This window comes from Pygocentrus nattereri, chromosome 11 (assembly GCF_015220715.1).
Source record: "Pygocentrus nattereri isolate fPygNat1 chromosome 11, fPygNat1.pri, whole genome shotgun sequence".
In the NCBI taxonomy this organism is placed as follows: Eukaryota; Metazoa; Chordata; class Actinopteri; order Characiformes; family Serrasalmidae; genus Pygocentrus; species Pygocentrus nattereri.
The window spans coordinates 28386335-28406222 of NC_051221.1; the positions used below are offsets into that span (position 1 = coordinate 28386335).

At 41.5% G+C, this 19888-nt stretch overlaps 1 protein-coding gene across 1 annotated transcript; it reads left to right on the plus strand.

Moving 5' to 3' along the window:
* The first annotated feature begins 5277 nt into the window (after positions 1–5277).
* hsd17b12a (hydroxysteroid (17-beta) dehydrogenase 12a) lies at positions 5278–19888 on the plus strand. Its single transcript, XM_017699460.2, has 11 exons — positions 5278–5574; positions 12689–12735; positions 13578–13653; positions 15766–15873; positions 16092–16156; positions 16429–16473; positions 16615–16649; positions 17181–17262; positions 17943–18008; positions 18146–18295; positions 18814–19888. Exons 1-11 carry the CDS (start codon positions 5394–5396, stop codon positions 18919–18921), a joined length of 963 nt encoding a protein of 320 aa, XP_017554949.1. The 5' UTR covers positions 5278–5393; the 3' UTR covers positions 18922–19888.

The following is a 19888-nucleotide window of genomic DNA, read 5'->3' on the forward strand; positions in this document are numbered from 1 at the left end:
AAGATCATATCTGTGTGGAACTGTGCAGTTGCTGTTTGAGTCTATATTTGTAACTGAGTGTGAATGTATATTTGTCTTAGTGTGCGTATCATTTGTTCTGTCACTAAAAGAGTGTGTATCAGAGTGGTTTCAGGATGTGTGTAGTTCAGGGACAGAGAGAGGAGCACATGTGCTGGCTAAGATTATTGAGCTTGTCGTAAGGGAGTACCATCATTTTAAATATGTTTGGCCTGTACAGACTGTATATTACATTTACACTTAGCTCTAGATTAATTGTTTAAATCATGTCTATTTGTTTTGTGTGTATGGAAAGTGAGGGAGGGTCTCTTAAAAAGGTCTTTAGTCTTTACTTAGAGCCCCCAGCAACGTATGTAACTGATAGGCCTTGTCTGTGCTGCAGGTTTTTCCCACTGAAAAAACAGTGAAAGCCTGCACCTAACAAAATGCAGAAATACATACTTTTATATTTATATTTATAATATTTATATTTATCATGCTCCCTTTCTGTTTTATCAGAGCTAGATCTGCTTCTGGCTAGGATTCTGCTTTACTGAGGCTTTTTAAAGCTCTTTCATCAGAATGTCATTCAGTACTGAAAATGTGAAAATGCCATGTGCTCCATGTAGAAATCAGTGAGTTTCTATTGTGCAGGTTCGAGGAAGCATGTTAAATTATGTTCTGTTCAAATAAGCTCTGAACGATTTCTCTGGGAACTATTAGCCATCTTAATGTCTAAAAAGGTATTTTAAAATTTGTAGCTATACTCTAAAGCTGATCCTCCTATGTACTCATAGCTCACAAAACAGCAAAATTACTATAAACATTCTGTTACTAGTAAATACTAGTAAATGAGTTGGTTATACATGCCCAGAGTAACAAAACAAATGCTTTTATGAGTAAATTAGTTGGATAGATAAGTCCAGAACAGCAGAATAGCCCATTGATTATTTATCCTAAAAAGGCAGCTTTAGTGTATATGTAAGGGTTTAATTGAATGGGTGCAGCTATGATGTATGATATTACACTTATACATAAACGATGCTTGTGTACATGCTCCTTATTAACAGTGTGGGTGTATGTATATGCACAGATGTGTGTGTGTGTGTGTGTGTGTGTGTGTGTGTGTGTGTGTGTGTGTGTGTGTGTGTGTGTGTGTGTGTGTGTGTGTGTGTGCACAGAGGTGTTGATAAAACAGTCTGAGTGTCCGTTACATGTCCTAAGTCACTCAAGCACTTATTGTAATGTAAGGAGACTGTAAGAAAATTGAATGAGGTAAAGTACATATTAACATTTAGTGAGAAAACAAAGGGGAATTGATGCAATATTATTTGATGTTTTAGATGTTCATAATAATGCAAAGTGTGTGTGTGCATGTGTGTGTATATCTATATCTACCTTTTTGTCTGTGTGTGTGTGTGTGTGTGTGTGTGTGTGTGTGTGTGTGTGTGTGTGGTGTGTGTGAGAGTGTGCGCAAGTATACATCTATGTCTGCCTGACCATATGTGTGCATATATGTCTGTATCTTCCTGTCTGTCAGTGTATGTGTGTGTGTGTGTACACCTGTAACTGCTTGACTCTGTGTGTATGTGTGTATGTATGTTTATATCTGTCTGTCCATCTGTCTATTGATAAGAGTGAAATAATATAATTTAATGCCTATAATTTGGCTGATATATATGCTATTGATTGTTTTTTTGTGTGTTTTGCTTCTGTTTGTGTCAGAAACTCATAGTGGTTATTGCTCCTATGGTTATGCCTCTGTACAAAATTGAAAGTGGCCAATATAAGCAGGTAAGTCCAACATCTTTCTTTAATAATGTTTCCACTTCACGCTGGGACTGAGTGTCCCTGTAAAAACCTCCAACAAGTAATAATTTCAGCTTTCAAATTTTAAACACAGGAATATTTATTAATTGTAGATGGAAGTGGAAAATAAAGGATGCTGTTTTCTTTCATTTTGTGGTTAAATGTGAAATTATGAACAAATAATTCATTCTGGATCTGTTTATTTGTTTTATTCATGAAATAAGACTGTTGATAGTTTACAAATGCAATTAAAGTGAGGCAGCAAACAGTAAACATATTCTTTCGACTTTCCTTTCATGTTTTTTTCACAGATGAGTGAGATGGGAATGAGCACGGGACATGGAGAAGTCCAGTAAAATTCGTCTTTGCCTGCTCTACACGCGCAGAGGGCAGAGGATTAATTAAGGAGCTATTTGACACCGTCAGGTATTTAATATTTAAACCTCTGTTTCTAGAGTGCTTGTGTTTGGAGCAGTTAAGGAACACTATGAATGCTATAATTTTCTTGTCCATGTTTTAATGTATATGACGCCCTTTGAGACAGTTCTGTAAATGTTAAGTGAATAAGGCGATAACTGAGACGTAATTTAAACAATGTTGGAGGAAGTAAAAGCACTGACGACTGTGTGAATCAGTATATTAGCGCTTATAAATTCAGGCAGCTGTGTTTGGACGTGCGCTGGACGTGTCTTTAAGTGGGTTATGTTGAAAGACAGGGGCACGTAGGAAAAAAAAGAATGGTACATGACTAGTTAAGCTGGAATGTGTAGCCTTAGCTGGTTTGATAAAGGACAGCAAAGTGGTTTGCTGGGACGTGTTATAGCGCTGCGTAAAGATGCGTCTCCGTAGCTGTGAACTGAGTGTAACTGCACGTGTGTCGTATGGAGATGCGGTTTTAGGAATTAGATAAGACAAACTACATCAGATATTATTATTCACACGCAGTGGCTCGTTTTAATTTTTACAAGTGGTCATTCTGAGGACTTTCTCTGAGGGCTAAAGGGGACTGTGTGTGTGTGTGTGTGAGAGAGAGAGAGAGAGAGAGAGAGAGAGAGAGAGAGAGAGAGAGAGAGAGAGAGACAGAGAGAGAGAGAGAGAGAGAGAGAGAGAGAGAGAGAGAGAGAGAGAGAGAGAGAGACTTAGGTTCTACTGGTGAGGAAAGTCGCTGTCCACCGCTGTTGGTGCTGAAGTGTCCGCGCTCCGAGGGCCACGGCCACTCAGCCAAGCTCTTTACGCACATACTTTATTTACGCCTATTCACTCAAAATGTGCGCTGTGAAAAAAATAAATGTATAATTAATTTAATGCTTGCCTTTTGGCTATTTTAATCCGTATCGATACAGTAACTGTATGTTCTTAAATAACGTCTAGGGCTTGCGTCCCTGCGCACGTTGTCCAAAACAGTAAATTCCCTGAGTGTTACGCAGGTCATTTTAAAGTGTGAATGGCACAAAAAGACACAGAAACCAGGGGTAATGCTGAGGCTTGGAAATCTGAAAGCATCGATACTATAAGAGGGTGGAGAACAGGCGAACGGGCATGTATCGTCTCGGTGGAGTATCTTTGCCTTCATTAATATAAATGGTTTTATTTTGCATAAAAATAGGCAGACAGTGAAACACGACACATATATTGATCACGCCTGAACGTCTAACTGAGCCTTTTACAATGTATACTTATAATTACAGCCCAATTATTACCTAATACGTTTTATTTAGTTATGTTTAAAAACGTGCTGTTTAGATATTGGGGTTTTGAATATACATACATTTGTGTAGCAGTGTTTCTGTGCACTTGTCGCTCTTGTGTGCAAAACAGACCCAAAGACGTGGAGAAAACCTTTTAATAACGATGCCAAAATTAGTTTAGGCTACTGGACGTACTGTGCATTAATTTCAATGCGTGCATTAGAAAATATAATTTGTGGAAATATATTGTATCTTTCTGTTTGTATGGCATATTAACACAGTTTTGATGACGCTGTACTATGCCTTTATCTAACATATCTAACAAAGTTGCTTTATTTTTTTGCTTGTTTGCTGTCGTATTCCTGCTCAAATAAAAAGCTTCTGTGTTCATACTGAGTCCTGGGTCGTGTTCTTTGTTTGTGTCTCATTCTATTAAAGCATATGTCTGCAGTGTGTAGTTTTTGAACATGTTGAAGTATTTCAGTTTTCCACAAACATGTTTGTACAATTAATTATCTGAACAGGCTACAGAAAAAAAGCTCTAAGAGGCAGAGAGTCACAGTGTCATAGCCTGGTAAAATACTGTTGAGCTGACAAACTAAATAACAGGTGTTATATGATTTAGTTCAGAAAACTCGAGACTTTTTTGTACTAAGCAGTTTGTAAAGGTTACGTTTCCTGTGTTAACATGGACGGTATGATCTGTAGAGGCTTACATTTTAGGTTATATCTCATGTGCTGATGAGTGTAGAGTAAGAATGGCGACAGGACATGAGTGCCTTGTACAGAGAAAAGCTGCTGCTGCTGCTGTGAAGGAAAGACACAGAGGGTCTGCTGACAGTCCTAATGCAGGCGGGAATATATGCATGTCCGTTAATCTGACACCGCCCGACACGCTCTGTTTATGAACGTATGAGGGGAGAAAGCCTCGATGTGTTTTCACATCACGCCAGGCACGCTTTTCTAACCTTCTTCCCATCTCTGCTACTCTCTCCCTCACTGTTTACATAATCCCAGGCTCGCTTCCGTGTTTGTAAAAGCAAGATCCCACCGCTTCTCGCGAGATTTCAAAAAAGGCGCGCCTGGTAATTGTAGTTTTTTTGCCCTCGTCAGTGAAAAACATTTAAAGTACTGTAGAAAAGAGGGCGCACTGTATCTGAATTTCGTAACTGGCAGTAAACTGAAGGGTTTTTCAGGCGTGTGCGTGTTCTCGTCCTGCTTTTTTAGTCGGTAGCAGAAAATGCCGTCATGCTCTAAATCGGTACACTTGTTATGTTTTGTTTTTTTTTCTGTAGCCTATGAGTCATGGGTGAGCCAGCACCCGTGAATGAACATGAACGGCATTCCTGACATCAAATAGTATCGCCCAGAAATCACACGAAAGGCGGGAGAGCAGAGGCTTCTCTGGCCAATGGGCGAAAAGCTTCATTCATAAAATAGTGGGCGCTGATAAATCGAAAACGTGGATTTGGAGGTTTCATAATCCTGAGTGAAACGGGAAAGCCTCGCTCTGAGTCACAGCCAATGGGCTCGCCCGAGCGGAGGTTGCCGAGACGCTTGTCCAATCGCCGTTTGAGCAGCCGCCGCTCTGGCCCCGCCCCTCGCGGATAGGGAATCTGATGAATGAGAGAGGAGCCTTCGTGATTGGCGCTGAAATTAACCAAAGAGTGGTAAGTTTCTGGTGGCGGATGGTAGTTTCGTCCAATGGCCGGTGGGTGTGGGTGTGCCCGGGGCGGCGAGCGAGTAGGTGGGGGGTGTGCACTTAAATCCGGCCAGACTAGTATGTTAGAGGAGTTGTGGGGGTGTCATGCCACAACCTGCTTATAAAGGGGCTCGCACGTTGTAGGCTGTGAAATCAGTGCACGTCGCCTAATTTTCGTGGGTCAGGCTGCCGTCCGAATGGAGGTGATCAGTGAGCTGAAGAAGGTGCTGCCTGGGGCCGAGGCTGCCCTGCTATGGGTCGGGGCGCTCACCACGGCCTCCCTGACTCTCTGGATCCTCTACCGGCTCCTCTCCGGCTTCAGAATATGGGTGCTGGGCAACGGAGACCTGCTCTCCCCCAAACTGGGCAAATGGGCAGGTGAGTTCAATCCGTTCATTCACAGCGGAGGAGCCCTTCAGTTCAGCAGCTGAGTCAACATCTGAACGCGACTGAGCCTTCAGCTCAGACTGACTGAACTTCGCTCGGAACTACCACTAATTGAACTTCTCGGTCAATTTTTGCAGCAACAGTGTCATTTTGAACACGTCCGAGGTAAATGTGTAAAATGTGGTTTTATAGGTTGTGGTAATAAAATTTAAGTACATCCAGATTTTTCTTTTAATTTAAGAAAAAAAGCACCCCCAGGTTAGTCTGATTGAGAAATTAAGCACTCCACGTTCACCCGAATGGTCCATAAAGAGGCGGTAAGGGTCTCAGGTTGACAGATTGCGCCATACATCCACGGACTGCGCGCACATAATCGCAGCTTCTGACTCACTGAGATGAAGTCAGACTAAATCATGGCTGGAAATGCCAGCTTTCAAGAAACAAGCTCCATATTTAGCTTTAATTTTGGGGGAAATCGCTAATTGTAAGAGTCAGTTTAATTTAGGTAACTACATTTATACAAACATTTTTAAACGTAAATAATACGAATGAGAAGTTAGAGCCCATGGACATCACCAGTAAAGGTGACCAGTCATATTTTATAGACTTTAATTTTCCACCCAGTTCCTCCATGGTTGCCCGTCCTGGGTTTGATCGGCCTAGCCTGACCCAGTTATCCAGTTTCTCGTCTGTGCTCAGGCGCTGCGCGTCTCCTGACAAACACGGCGTCCGTCTCTTCAATGAACGCATCGGTTATTTAGTGGACAGAAAAATGACTTGGTGGGTTTCTTATGGCTACGTAATCCCGACAGCAGCAGCTCCGCTTATAAGGCAGGACGCTTTAGGTTGGTTTTGGCAACATGACGCAGTTTAAAACGCCAATCTCAATTATAATGCGGGTCCATACCACGTGTGGCTGCTGAGGGGATGTTTTCTCAGAGCCGCTCGAGATAGTTGCGTATGCGCCTGGTTAAAAATATCCTCGAAGGGTAGACTTTTAGTCAGTTTACTTCACTATAATTTTTCCATATTGATGTGGATTTTTTTTTTTAAAAATCAAATAAATGTCACCTGCCCCTGCATTGGTAGAGAGGCAGTCTGGAGCCACCTCAGCGTTAAGCCCCCCTAGCGGCGAGAGAGAGAAGCAGAAGCTCGGGGTAAAAACGACGTGTGTTTTCTTCTGCTCTAGCGCAGGCTTTTGGGATTTTTTTCTGTCTGAAAGCAACTCACTGCACCTTTCGACGAACTATGAGCCACTTAATACCGTTTCCGAGGCGACCTGCTCGGGCCACACCCTGAAACACTGAGTCAGGGTACCAGTTTGACTCGTCTCACATTCTCGTCCAGTGAGCGCCAAGTTCTGAGCTTTCAGTAATGCAGGTGAACTGTTGGGGTGAAATGCAGGTGCTCTGCTTGTAGTTCCTGTAGCACTGGTCTTGTCAGGTTGAGCAACAGACGGTTTCAGGTTCCCCACGATTTCCTCATGCAGGATGATGTCTTGCCTAGTTGTAGTATTTGAATTAAACGTATTAATAGATTTCGGTATTTACTTAACCTCCATTGAAACAGTATGTACTGCCTGCGCCTTCTGATAGACTTCGTCAAGCCGAAATAGTTTTCATTAATGAGGTGGTTCTTCTGCATCACATTGAACAGCCTGTGCTCCTTCCAGACCAACAAGTTTTTCCCCTCCCTGCAGGCTTTGGGAAGCAGTAAGCTGTTAGATGGAAGGCTACCCAAGAGGCGTTTTTTTAAGAGCGTAGAGCCTAAGGTACAGCTAGGCTGTTCAGCAGTGCTACACTCTCAGTTCTACTTTTAACTTGGGTTATGAAAGTGAGTCATGCTGCTGCATCAGAATGTAGTATTCCCTCAGTTGTACAGGGATCCCTCAGATGCTCACAATGTTCAGGAGACCCCTGGCGGTGAAGTTTTAGCATTGCATCTCAACTTGTGAAGGTCATAAACCAACGAATGCTTCCTGTGCTGTCATGCTTGGCTCATTTACAGCTTTGTAAATAAACCTCACCTTTACAGTATGATTATAGATGTTGAACTCACTTTAACTATTGAATCAGTTTAAATGTAGTTATTGGTTCTACCTTATTGCAGAAGAAAGGCCATGTGAGGGTGAGGTTTGTAGTCACTGTTTTTTGTGTGTGTGTGTGTGTGTGAGAACTGTTACATCATGCAAGTCTTGTACTGACATGCGAGTCTTCAGCTGAAGCCCACCCCCATTCTATTCTCCTTCACATGTCGTACTGTATCACAGATTATATAAGGATGCCCATGTCCAATTGGGTTTGTCCATACCCCCAACCCATCTAGGGGTTGAAAGTCATGTTTGGTCTAAGACTTTGTGTGTTTGAGTTCTTTTTTTATTATTTTTTAGAAGGGATGGTTGGCTAACCTCAACTTTGAGGATAGCATTAGTCCCGAATAGGTTACCATCTCTCTCTGTGGCCTCTGATTGGTGTTTGTATTGTCTTGGCCCTTGTAAGTAACATACTCTAATTCCCCTAAATGTCATACACTAGCCATGTAGTATTGAATCAGTTAGCATGCTTTGTGGTAGCTGCAGTATAGTAAGTATAGGGATTATACAGGCTTTAGTTTAACTTTCCTAAGAACATTTTAATTTTATTTCTGTTGCAAGGACTGCTTTTCCTCTCTTTCGGTACCTCAAACAACAATACAGAAACGTTGGAGCATCAGCTGTTTGAGGCTGTGAAAGAGGCATAGAGGAGAAGTTCTGTAGTTTGTGAATAGCTGAATTCCCATTCATAGCAGGCCAAGGCACATGTGAATGAAATGTATTCCCCTGTGTCTGTAAGTGAGTGAATGTCAACTGTGTGCGTGTTTCTGGCTGCATGCTTGTGAATGTGCAGGCTCGGTGTGCTGTGAATGGTGTGACTGGCTCCTGTGCTGTGGAGGCGGAAGGGCTCAGAGAGAGGGAGAGGAAGGGAGGGGTGGCTGGGGGTCTGCTATTAAACAGAGTGGAAGGGAGGCTTCTCAAAGAGAGCACTGCCATTCATGTGACCAACACGCTCGTTGCCACGTGCTGCAAAGGGATACTGGGTAGAATTGCAGCCCCTCCCCTTCTCTCTCCTCCTCTTTTTTTTTTTTTTTTTTTTTTTTTTTTTTCCCCCTCTGTCTGAGCCTCCATCTCACTCTGCATCTCCATCACTTAAGTCCTCTCTCTCTCTCTCTCTCTCTCTCTCTCTCTCTCTCTCTCTCTCTCTCTCTCTCTCTCTCTCTCTCTCTCTCTCTCTCTCTCTCTCTCTCTCTCTCTCTCTCTCTCTCGCTCTCGCTCTCGCTCGCTCGCTCGCTTGCCCTCCAAGACCCCCTCCCTCCCTTTTCTCTTCTCTGTCACGACTCAGTCGCTTTTATTTATTTATTTACAGAAAAAGGGAATCTTCCATCTGGCATTTCCCTTCTGAAATCAGTTTATGCACTTTGTTGCATTAATATTACACTTTGTCTATAACCTCTTCCAAATGTTTGATTTAGCTGGGTGTCTAATACATTGCATGCCTAATTAGACGATATATATTTTGATAACCGTATGGATAAAAAAGGCAAATGGGGTGAAACGCATGCATGCTCTCACTATGGTGGTGTCTCACTCCATCTGTCATCTGTTTGCTTTTCCAAATCTGACACTTTCAGGAAGGCCATACCTGAGCATCAGGAATGAGAATTTATGCATAAGAAGTCACCTCAGTGCCCCTGAACAGCTTCACTATACCTGTTCAAGCCTGCATGATGTGTAGGGCTTTCACAAAGCAAACAACCATTCTGGTCTATTCTAATTTTGTTTTTTGCAGAGGAGAAAATGGATTTGGGAAAGAACTATTGATTTTTTTTTTTTTTTTTTTTAAAACATGTGACTTCTTTGTACTATTTCTGACATTGCCTCTTTTTAAAAAAAATCCACCTTTTTATCTGAGTAGCGATGCTATTTTGGGTGCTGAACTGCTCTGCTGTGTAGTTTTTCTCCTGGCCATGTGACAGGCCTATGCTATTTAAAGCGTGATCTGCTGCTTTGGGGAATGGGAGGAGGTGCACGAGTGGGTGTTTTAGCATTCTGCAGAACTACTGAGCCAAAGATGGACGAGCTCATTCTTTTCTTTTTCTTTTTTTCGGGGACAGATTGCATACAGTAAGATCCTGTTTTGAGAGCCATGAGTACACCTTATATAATACATCACATATCTAATCAAGCTTTAGTATATGACTTCTATTTCTATACAACAAGTGTGCCACAGAATTTCAGTAATGTACAAGCCAGTTCATCGTGATGTTTCCTTTTAGGTAGAGGGGAATAAGTGGAAATGCCCTGTTGAATAGAGCAGAATTCTGCAGCAGGGCTTCGAGTGCTTTTCTGGCACTAATGTAGTGCAGCAAGAGCTTCATGGTGAGCTGGGTTGCTGGGGAAAGCAGAGTGTGTGTGTGTGTGTGTGTGTGTGTGTGTGTGTGTGTGTGTGTGTGTAGGGGGGGGGGGGGGGGGGGGGGGGGGGGGCAGGGGGAGGGATAGAGGGAGGGCAGCATGTTGTTGGTATTCAGGTGTAGCGGCTGTTCCAGACGCAGCAGCTATTTTTACTCACTCCGCTGCTTTTTTTAGCTTAGGAAGATTGAACGGGAGCGGGGCCGGTGCGCCTGTGCGATGCTGGGACAGTCCATATTTCTGAATGTGATGTTCGTGAGCAGACCCAGACGACCTCTTCTGCACAGGCTTTAAAACTCAAAGTATGGAGAATTGAGTTAATAACAAAAATACTAATCTCTTCTCATAAGACCCATTTTCACGGTGTTTGTGTTTAATGGCCAGTGTAGCCCCTCCTGTTGCACCTGTCCGTTCTCTTAGGCTCCACGGGTAGAAAGAGTTGTGCACTCACACACATGAATGGAGGCTCCGCTTTTTGTATGCAGCGTGCGAATCATGTCCCTGGTCGAGCGTCAGTGCTTCTCGTAGTACTCACGCAGCAGCTTGCGTAGATCCTCTCCATGGCACTGCTCACGTGAGGGCAATTAAGCCCTGCCAGGAACACTGGTGTGGGCTTGGTTAGGGGGAGGAAGAAAGGAAAGCGGCTTCTTTTGGTTTTTTATTGACTTGTATAGATCAGCATAGTTTTTTGGTTGTGCTACTAACAAATAGAATAAATTTGTCCATTTAAATTGAACAGAGTTCAAGTGATGAATGGTAGTGATGAATGGTATCAATGAAGTGATGAATGGTATCAATAATCATTAAAGCCATGTTGTCTGCACTCTTAAAGATGGTTTTCAGGGTTTCGTTAGTAAAGGGAATGGTTGCATTTAAGAACAATGATAATTTCATGCTTAAATGTTTTTTTGCATGATTCTTCAGATTTATGGAAATGTATTATGATTTTTATATAGAACCTTTTTGAGTGGTTCTGCTATTGTTACAAGCTTGATATTGTAATAAGAACAGAACCCTTTCTGGTGCTATATAACTATTTTCCAAAATGTTCTCTATAGAACCATATACAACACATTCTCCATCAACCTGAAGAACCATTTCACCATGCAAAGAATCATTTAAGCATGAAATGGTTGTTTTACAGAAATTATGGTTAGTATTTAGGATTTTATGGTTCTTTATCTTTGAGTGTAGAGTAAGGCATGGCTGAAGTTTAAAGGACTCAGTCTTGTGACCTAACCTGACCAACAAACTCCTCTTCTTTTGAGTGTTCTGGTGCATTTGAGACTTCACCTTGCATTATGTACCTATATTCCTCCATACATCAAAATATCCACCTGTGTGCTTGGCCTTAAATTCCTGTATCTCTGACCTGTCAGACTGACAGAGGTTTACAGGAACCAGTCTGCACAGGAATGCTGTACAGGCAGAATCCAATGTACTGATGCAAGACCAAGATTTTAACCTTGATTTCACTCTGTAACCACAAGAATGTTGTGTAGCCAGGACTGTTCAACTGGCAGGTGGCAATTTTGGTGACGAATCTACTGATTAAATGATTACAAGCTTCATAAGCTTGTAATCTCTTGTAAGTTTCATCTCTTCGTTCTAATAAAGTAAATGGAAGATCTGGATTCTAAGCAGTGTTTAATATTCAGTGGTACACACAAACTCATTTACCTATTCCCTGTAAATTTGATGCTATACTGTTTTCTGACTGTAATGCCCTCAAAATTATTTTTTTCACAATTGCAGCTCCCGATCAGATTTCAGTGCAGTGGAGCCCATTGAAGTTTTTTGAGCGAGAGAGTGTTTGATTCTTAACATGGGTTTAAAAATAGCTAGTGAATCGAGTTCTCCCTCTTCATCCCTTGACTTTGCGCAGTCTCCCTCTCTCCTCCTCTCCTCTTGTTTCTATTTTTGGCAGTCCCTAGGATCCCTCCTCACCCCTCCCTTTCTGTTGGGCTCTACGGACGTCATCACCCCCCCCCTCCCTCCTTTCTTCTCTTTCTAACCAACAGCTTTGCTCTAGTAAATGACCGCTGCCTGGATCGGTCTTTCACCAGTTGAGTGTTAAATGTGAGCAACATAGCAAATACTACATGTACCTTTTTGGTTTTGTCTCTGCACCTTTCAAAATGAATAAGTGAATGAGAACAGTGAACCTGCATTTCCATTTTACCTCCTCCTCTTAAATGCAGCCACATTGTGGACAAAGATGGAGGGCACTGGCTTAAGCCAAACTACAGTCAGGAATTACCAAAAAACGCTTTAGTCACAGCAGTATAGAAAAGCTGTTTACCTGGTATCTTGTTCAAATTGTTCCAGGACTAAAACTGCCTTGCCAGCTGTAGTGATTCTGATTGGACCTGCATCTTCTCACTCAAAGATGGCATTGCAACCTGGAGCCTATGTGACATGGCTTTTTCAGGCTTTTATTTCAAGGCCTTCATGTCTAGTGCAGTGAAAGTAGCTCGGGAGTTGCAGGCTATGTCCGATGCATCCACAAATCTGTCTTATTATTTATTTGATAGACGTTGTTGATCACAGCCTAAGCCTTTGAGAAATATGTCTAAAGTAAAGCATTTCAATCTCTGTACCCCGTTTGAGGGGAAAAATGTTCATTTCTCCTGACCTCTTCATCTCCATCTTCTTTTCCAGTGGTGACGGGAGCCACGGATGGAATTGGGAAATCCTATGCAGAGGAGGTAAGGGTTCCTCTACTTATTTATTTCTCTCCCTCCACGGAAAGCACAGTGACTCATCACAGGAGATGGGTTTCTCTCCGAGGCCACAGGAGGGAGGGCGACTGGAGAACTGCTCGTGGAGAAGAGGCCTCTCTGCTTACACGCCAACATATACTTTCAAGAAGTCTCAAACAAATTTCTGACATCAGCTGAAGTTGGTTCAAATTTGTTTACTTCTTCAAAAATGCTTGACCTTTGACGTTAGTATGTTAATGTAGTCAAATGAACATGTCAAGGGCAGGTTACTCAACAAAACATGAACTTGTGATTAATAGAAACTAATATCCACCAAACAGTGTGGTGATATTGGCATAATGGTAATGGTACCACCCAACATTAGCAGTTTGGGCTGGACTTTAAGCTGAATTCTGGACAGAACACATCTAAGCTATGAAAAGCATAAGGGGGATCTATCCATGGTTGTAAGCCTCATACTTTTTTTTTTTTTTTTTTTTTTTTTTTTTTTTTGGACAGCAAAGGCAAATATCTCTCTTAAATTTATACACAATTTGAGCACAGCAGCAGCCCTTTAAACTACATAGAAATGTAATGAATTGACCAAATGAAAGCTCAAATGATTAAAATAAAGTCTCTACATTTACCTCCACTAAAAGTAAAGAACATTTTGCTTTCTCCTATATAATTTCCATTTAGATAATACTTGTGTTTTCCTTTTGGACAACAATGATCTGCTGTGTTTGTTTGAATTCAATACCTTTTTAAGGTAGGTTTGTGACAGTTAGGTAAATGCTCATGGTATAATTTGTAGAGTTATGGAATTTCTGATTTTTCATATTTTGCAGCTTGCTCGACGAGGATTCTCCATGATGCTCATCAGCCGCTCCCAAGAGAAGCTTGACGACATTGCACAGTCCCTTGGTGTGTATCTTATTTTATTTTCAGTTTGTGCATCCTCCTGTGAACACATGCACGCCTGAGTGAACAAACCAGAACCCCTCTCTAACTCTCTGAATGACGGACAGTCCTCCTAATGTTAATGAAGCGGAGTTTATTTTTAGTGCTGTCCTGAAAGGCGGGGTGGGGGGCCTGGAGAGCTGACTGGCCAGAGAGCTAATGCTGCTTGGCAGAATTGCACAGTCTAGGCACCACATGGAGCTCCAGGTGCCCTTTGTGCATCTCCTCCAATAGAGGTGCCATTGACACCTAGCCTAGGCCTGTGATGCAAACAGATACACTGGATATTCCCTGATTAAATGGAACACTTTTTCACTACTTCTGCCCACCACCATCCACTCAAACTTAAAATGTGCTCAGCTTGACTACACAAAAACTCATGTAACACTCTCTCTAGGGCCTGTCTGAGCCTATAGTCACTCATTTCTAAATCCTGCAACTGTTTTTAAACCATTTGAAAATATTAGCTGCCTTTTAACCTTATGAACGTTTCATGGCCAGGATGGAGATGTGAGGTACTGTTACAACAGTAATATGGCGAAAGATGGTCTAATCCCACCATCTTCACTCTTTAGAGTGAAGGCACCATGTTATAATTCCCCTCCAGTTGAATACTATTGTTGTCTGAGGCCCCCCCTACCCCTCCAGCCCATAAACATTTTTTTACATTCACTCCTGTCCCTGTAAGATCTACAATCCTTTCTAAAGACTGTCGTCATGGAAATTTTCGGGGTTGAGAGCACTGGGTGTAGGAAGATGAGGATCTCCATCTAAACGCTCGTTGACGTTGGCACCCCTCCCTGCTGCACACCCTTTGAATTGCTTTTGCACGTAGCCAGTGTTTCATGCTTCTCATTTTCACAGTGGCCGTCACTTTTGATGGCTTTTTTTAAAGTACTGTTTCTGAAACAATAACCTGGAATCTAGTTTTTCTGTTAGATACTCTAGCCTAGTCATTCTTTCACAGAGCCTGCCCTGCTTTTTCTGAATGAGAGTGCAGTCGCTATGGACTTTGCCAGTTCACTTGAGCTCTCTCTCTGTCCCTGTCTCAGTAGGCTGAATGAAGAGGGTCTGTTTGTGTGAGAATGGTGGGGGGGGCTTCTCTTTCCCTGGTGAAGAGATGTAATTCTGGCCCCTCTTGTGTGATCTTTGAATAATTAATTAATACAGCCTTTACTCCATGTGTGTTTGTAGACAAACCTGAGCAAATTTCCAGTATGCAACTTTTCTTGGGTTTGTTTCATCTTACATTACTTAGTTACTATGTACTTCTATTTTATTCCTAGAGAGAGACAGACTAAGAGCAAGCTGGTGGTAAAAAGGAAAGGTACTCTGCATCTACCAGCCTGCCATAACCATAGTCGTGCTGAAGGCTCACCGAAGGGGGGGGGGGTTTATGGGTAGTCACGAGCTGGGTCTCTCCCTGCCAAACCTGGCGTTCTCTGCTCACGCCTCAACCAAATGCCCTGGCAATGCGTGGGCTTGAAGTCACCAAGACCTATTTGCTACAGTCACGAAGCTATTTAAAGCTGGAAACCTCAAAATAGAAAGCTCAAAATGGATTTCACATTTGCTAACATAATAGTCCTATTAAATCATGTTCACTGGCCTGCAGTTCCCCACCCTAAAGACGGCTCTGTCTCTATTGTGCCTCTTCAAATAATGGCACTCTACACCGTGATACATCAGAGGAATTTTCCTCTCATAACTCCCTCGAACAGGGTTCAGACAAATGAGTCTTTGGACAATACATTCTAATTGCTGCAGGCATGTCAGCTGAAGTAGAGGAAGGGTGTAGGAAGCACAGTGGCTCATTTCTTGATGCACAGCTCCCCCTACTGTCCAAAACGGCCCATTCTAAACCAAGAGTGTTGTCCCCTGCAAGCTATTTTTAGAACACTGGCAAAGAATGGAAATCCTGCAATAGGAGAGTCAAAGATGATGTTCAGTGCAAAAATGGCTGATTGTTTCATGTTGAATGTGCTCTTACACACAGTGAAATACAAGTGCTGCTTAGCGAACATGTCACATTGTGAAAAATGTCATTGATAATTGTTTTGATGATTTGTCTCACAGAAAGTCGCTTTAAGGTGGAGACGAAGACAGTTGCTGTAGATTTTGGTAAGGTTGACATCTATCCTAAGATTGAAGCTGCACTTGAAGGGCTGGAAATTGGAGTCCTTGGTGAGTGTGGATTTGCTTGAACCTTATTTTTTTATATATTAAATTGTATTCAATGTGTATGTTAGGCCTGTTGATGTTTCATAAGATCTTTTTTTCCATTTCCAATATGTCTGTCTTTTTTTTTATTATTATTATTTATTTTTTATTTATTTTTTTATTTTTATTTTTTTATTTATTTATTTATTTTATTTATTTATTTAAAATACTTTTTCTAATAGTGAACAATGTTGGAATCTCTTATCCATACCCGGAGTTCTTCCTGCACATCCCTGATCTGGACCATGTGAGTTAGAATTATGATACACTTATGGTGTATGATCTTAAACTTACTGATTGTTTAGTGCCAAGGCTACACTTCGATCAAACTACTGTCGATTCAAAAAGGGTTCTTTGGAGCAGTGCAATAGATGAACTGCATTTGGTTCCCTAAAGCCCTAAACAACCATTCAGTGGACACTTCATCTGGTGTTTCCACTATTTTTGTCCTCAGTAGTTGAATTACTGACCAGTACTTAGTTTCATGGTTTCACACCCATGATGTCCTTTATTTTTTAGTTCGTTAACACAATGATCAACGTCAATATCACTTCAGTGTGCCAAGTAAGTATTTCCTTTTTATGTCTATCATTTCAAAGCAAACTAAAACTCCTCTGTGTAATTTAATCTTATTTAAAATTATCTTGGCAATGTACTCCTTCGTTTACTGCTGTTCTGTAGTAATGTTTCTGACTCTCTCATCAGATGACTCGTCTGGTCTTGCCCAGAATGGAAGCAAGGTGAGTCCTACGAATCCCACTAAAACTAACTTCACTCCCACTAACTAAATTCAACTTGCTTTTTTTTTTTTTAAGTTGAAGATAATATAAAACAGCATTTTTGTAAAATTATCTGTAAACCTTTACTTACTGTCCACCATTTACCTCCTCCCTCCCCAATTTCCCACAGTTTTTGCAAAATTCGAAATTGCTTGCCAAGCTGAGTGACATGCATTCCCCTGATTGGCCCTGGAGTCAACACATGACTCAATATAGCCAATCATGGAGCTGGGAAATTTTTGTACAAATGGGACCAACCACGGCTCTCAAAAGCATGTTACTGCAGCTGCAGGGGTACTGCGTGAGAGAGCTGGTGCCATGGCAACACACAAGGCAATCGTGTGTGTGTGTGTGTGTGTGTGTGTGTGTGTGTGTTGGTGACGTCAGGGAGTAAATTCTTTTTGTAAGCTTCTCTGGTGGGCTTGTTCAATATGAGAGAAGTTCAGCTGAGCACAGTGCATAGTAAGCTATAACTCATTCTATCCCTTTCAGAGCTAGAGGTGTTGTCCTCAACATCTCTTCTGCCAGCGGCATGTACCCAGTTCCACTGCTGACTGTCTACTCCGCCACCAAGGCAAGTGGATCCCCATCTTCACAACCCTACTTGCGTATCTGATCATGGCAACTTCCACTGATGAGTCCATGGTTTATATCAGTGGTTCCCAAAGTCATTCCTGGGGATCCCAGGCTCTGCAGTTTTGTTTTCCATACTGTAACTTACCTGGCCCATAAATGACTTGTTAATTTTAGTTAAATCAAGCTGAATCAGGCATACAAGATGCAGGAAAACACAAATTTGTGTATGGGGTCTACAGAACAGGGATTTGGAGCCCTGGGTTCCATGTTAACCTTATTTAGAGCAGTGGCTCACAATCCTGGTCCTGGAGTAAAACTACCCTGCTGTAATGTTCTCCTAACTCTAATGCACCCAGTTCACCTCAGGTGGAGCTTGTTTGCTTAAATATTTCTCATGCAGAAAAGGAAAATGTATATTATATACATACATGTGTGGGGGGGGTGTTTTTTTTTTTTTTTTTTTTTTTTTTTTTTTTTTTTTTAAACGATGCAGTTCTGATATTATTCATCCCTTTTAGAGCAGAGAGGCTGGAGTCCAACATACTTTGGCAATCACATTACTCTGTCATACCAACTAAACTTTGGACTTGACTGTATAGATTAATAATCTACTACCTATGATAAGGGAATTTTTAAGGATAAACTTTTTTTTTTCTTTTTTTTTAATGTGTATTTTAGGCTTTTGTTGACTTCTTCTCCCGTGGACTCCAAGCAGAGTACAAGTGCAAAGGGCTCATCATCCAGGTCAGAGATTTATTTTTATTTTTTTTATTTTTCAATCCTTCTTTCTACAGCAGATCAGTTTCACTAAGTGATATTTGGAGTTCTGGTGGCAGCGCAGAAGGACAAGTATCTGGTCTAAAAGTCTCTTAATTCTGCAGAGCGTGCTGCCTTTCTTTGTGGCCACCAAGATGACAAAGATCAGGAAACCCACTCTAGACAAGCCCACTCCCGATCGCTATGTAGCTGCTGAGGTGACTACTGTTGGGCTGCAGGACCAGACCAATGGCTATTTCCCCCATGCAGTCATGGTAAGAACAGGACTATTCACACATGCTATCACCCTACAGGCCTTGATTCAGGGCTGCCTTGCATATCTTGCATTTGTTCAGAGTTGTGCATGTGTTCAGAAGATGCAATACCAACATAAACAGTGGGGGCAGTATATCACACTGTGCCATGACGTAAGCATCTGACTCAACAAACCATGATGACAGCCATTTCTGACATCTGTTTGTCTTCAAGATAATCAACTTCTGTTCAACTGTCTGTTTATTGTTTGTGCAAAATTAGAAGTAGCTCAAGAAGGATTTGTCAGCCAGGCATCTTTTAGCCATGATCTGCCCTCTGGTGGATATAGCTTTGAAATGAAACATCTGAGCAATTCAGCCTGTGTAGTATACACAGCTGTGTAGTTCATTTATAATGCAGCACTAAGAATTAAAGGGGTCTTTTGTCCAAATGTGATGGACAAAAAAAACAATTCACCAGGCCTTTGTTGATTTTAATTTGTTTTATTTCCTGACTGTCCTTTTTGTGTGTCTTACAGGGATGGTTGACCACTGTTCTGGTTCCCATCAATCTGGTCATTTACTTTGGCATGCGCATGAATAAGGCTCAGCGTGGTGGCTACCTCAGGAGGAGAAAGCTGAGATAGTGTGCAGTGATGACCTAAAAGGAAAACGACTTGACAACCATGTCCTCTCATTCTTATCAGCTTAGTTTGGATATGACTGCCTGACGTTTGTATCAGTGTTTGAGTAGTTTTGCGTGGAGGCTTTGAAGTGCTGCCTCAGAAGGTTTTTTTTTTTTTTAATATATATATATATATATATATATTTAAGAGCTACTGACCGCACACGTCACACTGACGCATCTGAAATGAAGTAGTTCAGACTCTGCCTTTAACTTGGTGAGCATTTCTTTATTATTTGCTTTGGGAGTGGGGGTGTAGCTTTCTGTACAGGGTCTAAAGAGTGCTGCACTGGTGCACGAAGGGCTCACTTTTCACTGCTGTTGTAAGCAGAGGGTCTGTGAATAGGAAGTGGGTTTGATATACACATGAAAAAATGTATATAAAAGCCACTCATGCACCTAGTTTGATGCTCAGTGATTCTGGTTCCCTGTTTGTTTACAATCAATAAGAAGATACATTTACAAAACAAATATTTTCTTCCGTTTCTAATGATCAGATGAGTACTGGCTTTTTATCCTTTTTTTTTTTTTTTTTTTTTTTTTTTTTTTTTACATTTTGTACCCTTTATGACTATTGTATTTATAAAAATGGTGGTGGGCTTTTGGTGTTTTATACTATGTTAATGCAAGTAGATGCAATGGTGCGCTTTTTTTTTTTTTAAATAAAGAGCCACTTTGGACACATGCTGTCAATCTCTCAGTCTGAATGTGCCTTAGCAAGAATATGCAGGAAACTGGTCATGGTTATTATAAGGAGACCTTTATGTGCACTTACTGGCCTTCTTTTTCTTTCTTTTATATTTTAAAGTTCCACCAAAGAGTAGAAAAATTGAATTTTTACATTCCAAGAATATTTAAGCTCAAACAATTAATGCCTTTGTTGCTTAATCCATATATGCTTGTCAATAAAATTGTCTTTCCAATGAAAA

Bases quoted from the DNA above. Each gene is read 5' to 3' on its own strand.
- hsd17b12a (XM_017699460.2), top strand. From the start codon at position 5,394: ATGGAGGTGATCAGTGAGCTGAAGAAGGTGCTGCCTGGGGCCGAGGCT. The intron at 17,263-17,942 runs GCAAGTGGATCC...TGTGTATTTTAG, and splicing joins CTGTCTACTCCGCCACCAAG to GCTTTTGTTGACTTCTTCTC. The intron at 18,009-18,145 runs GTCAGAGATTTA...TTAATTCTGCAG, and splicing joins GCAAAGGGCTCATCATCCAG to AGCGTGCTGCCTTTCTTTGT.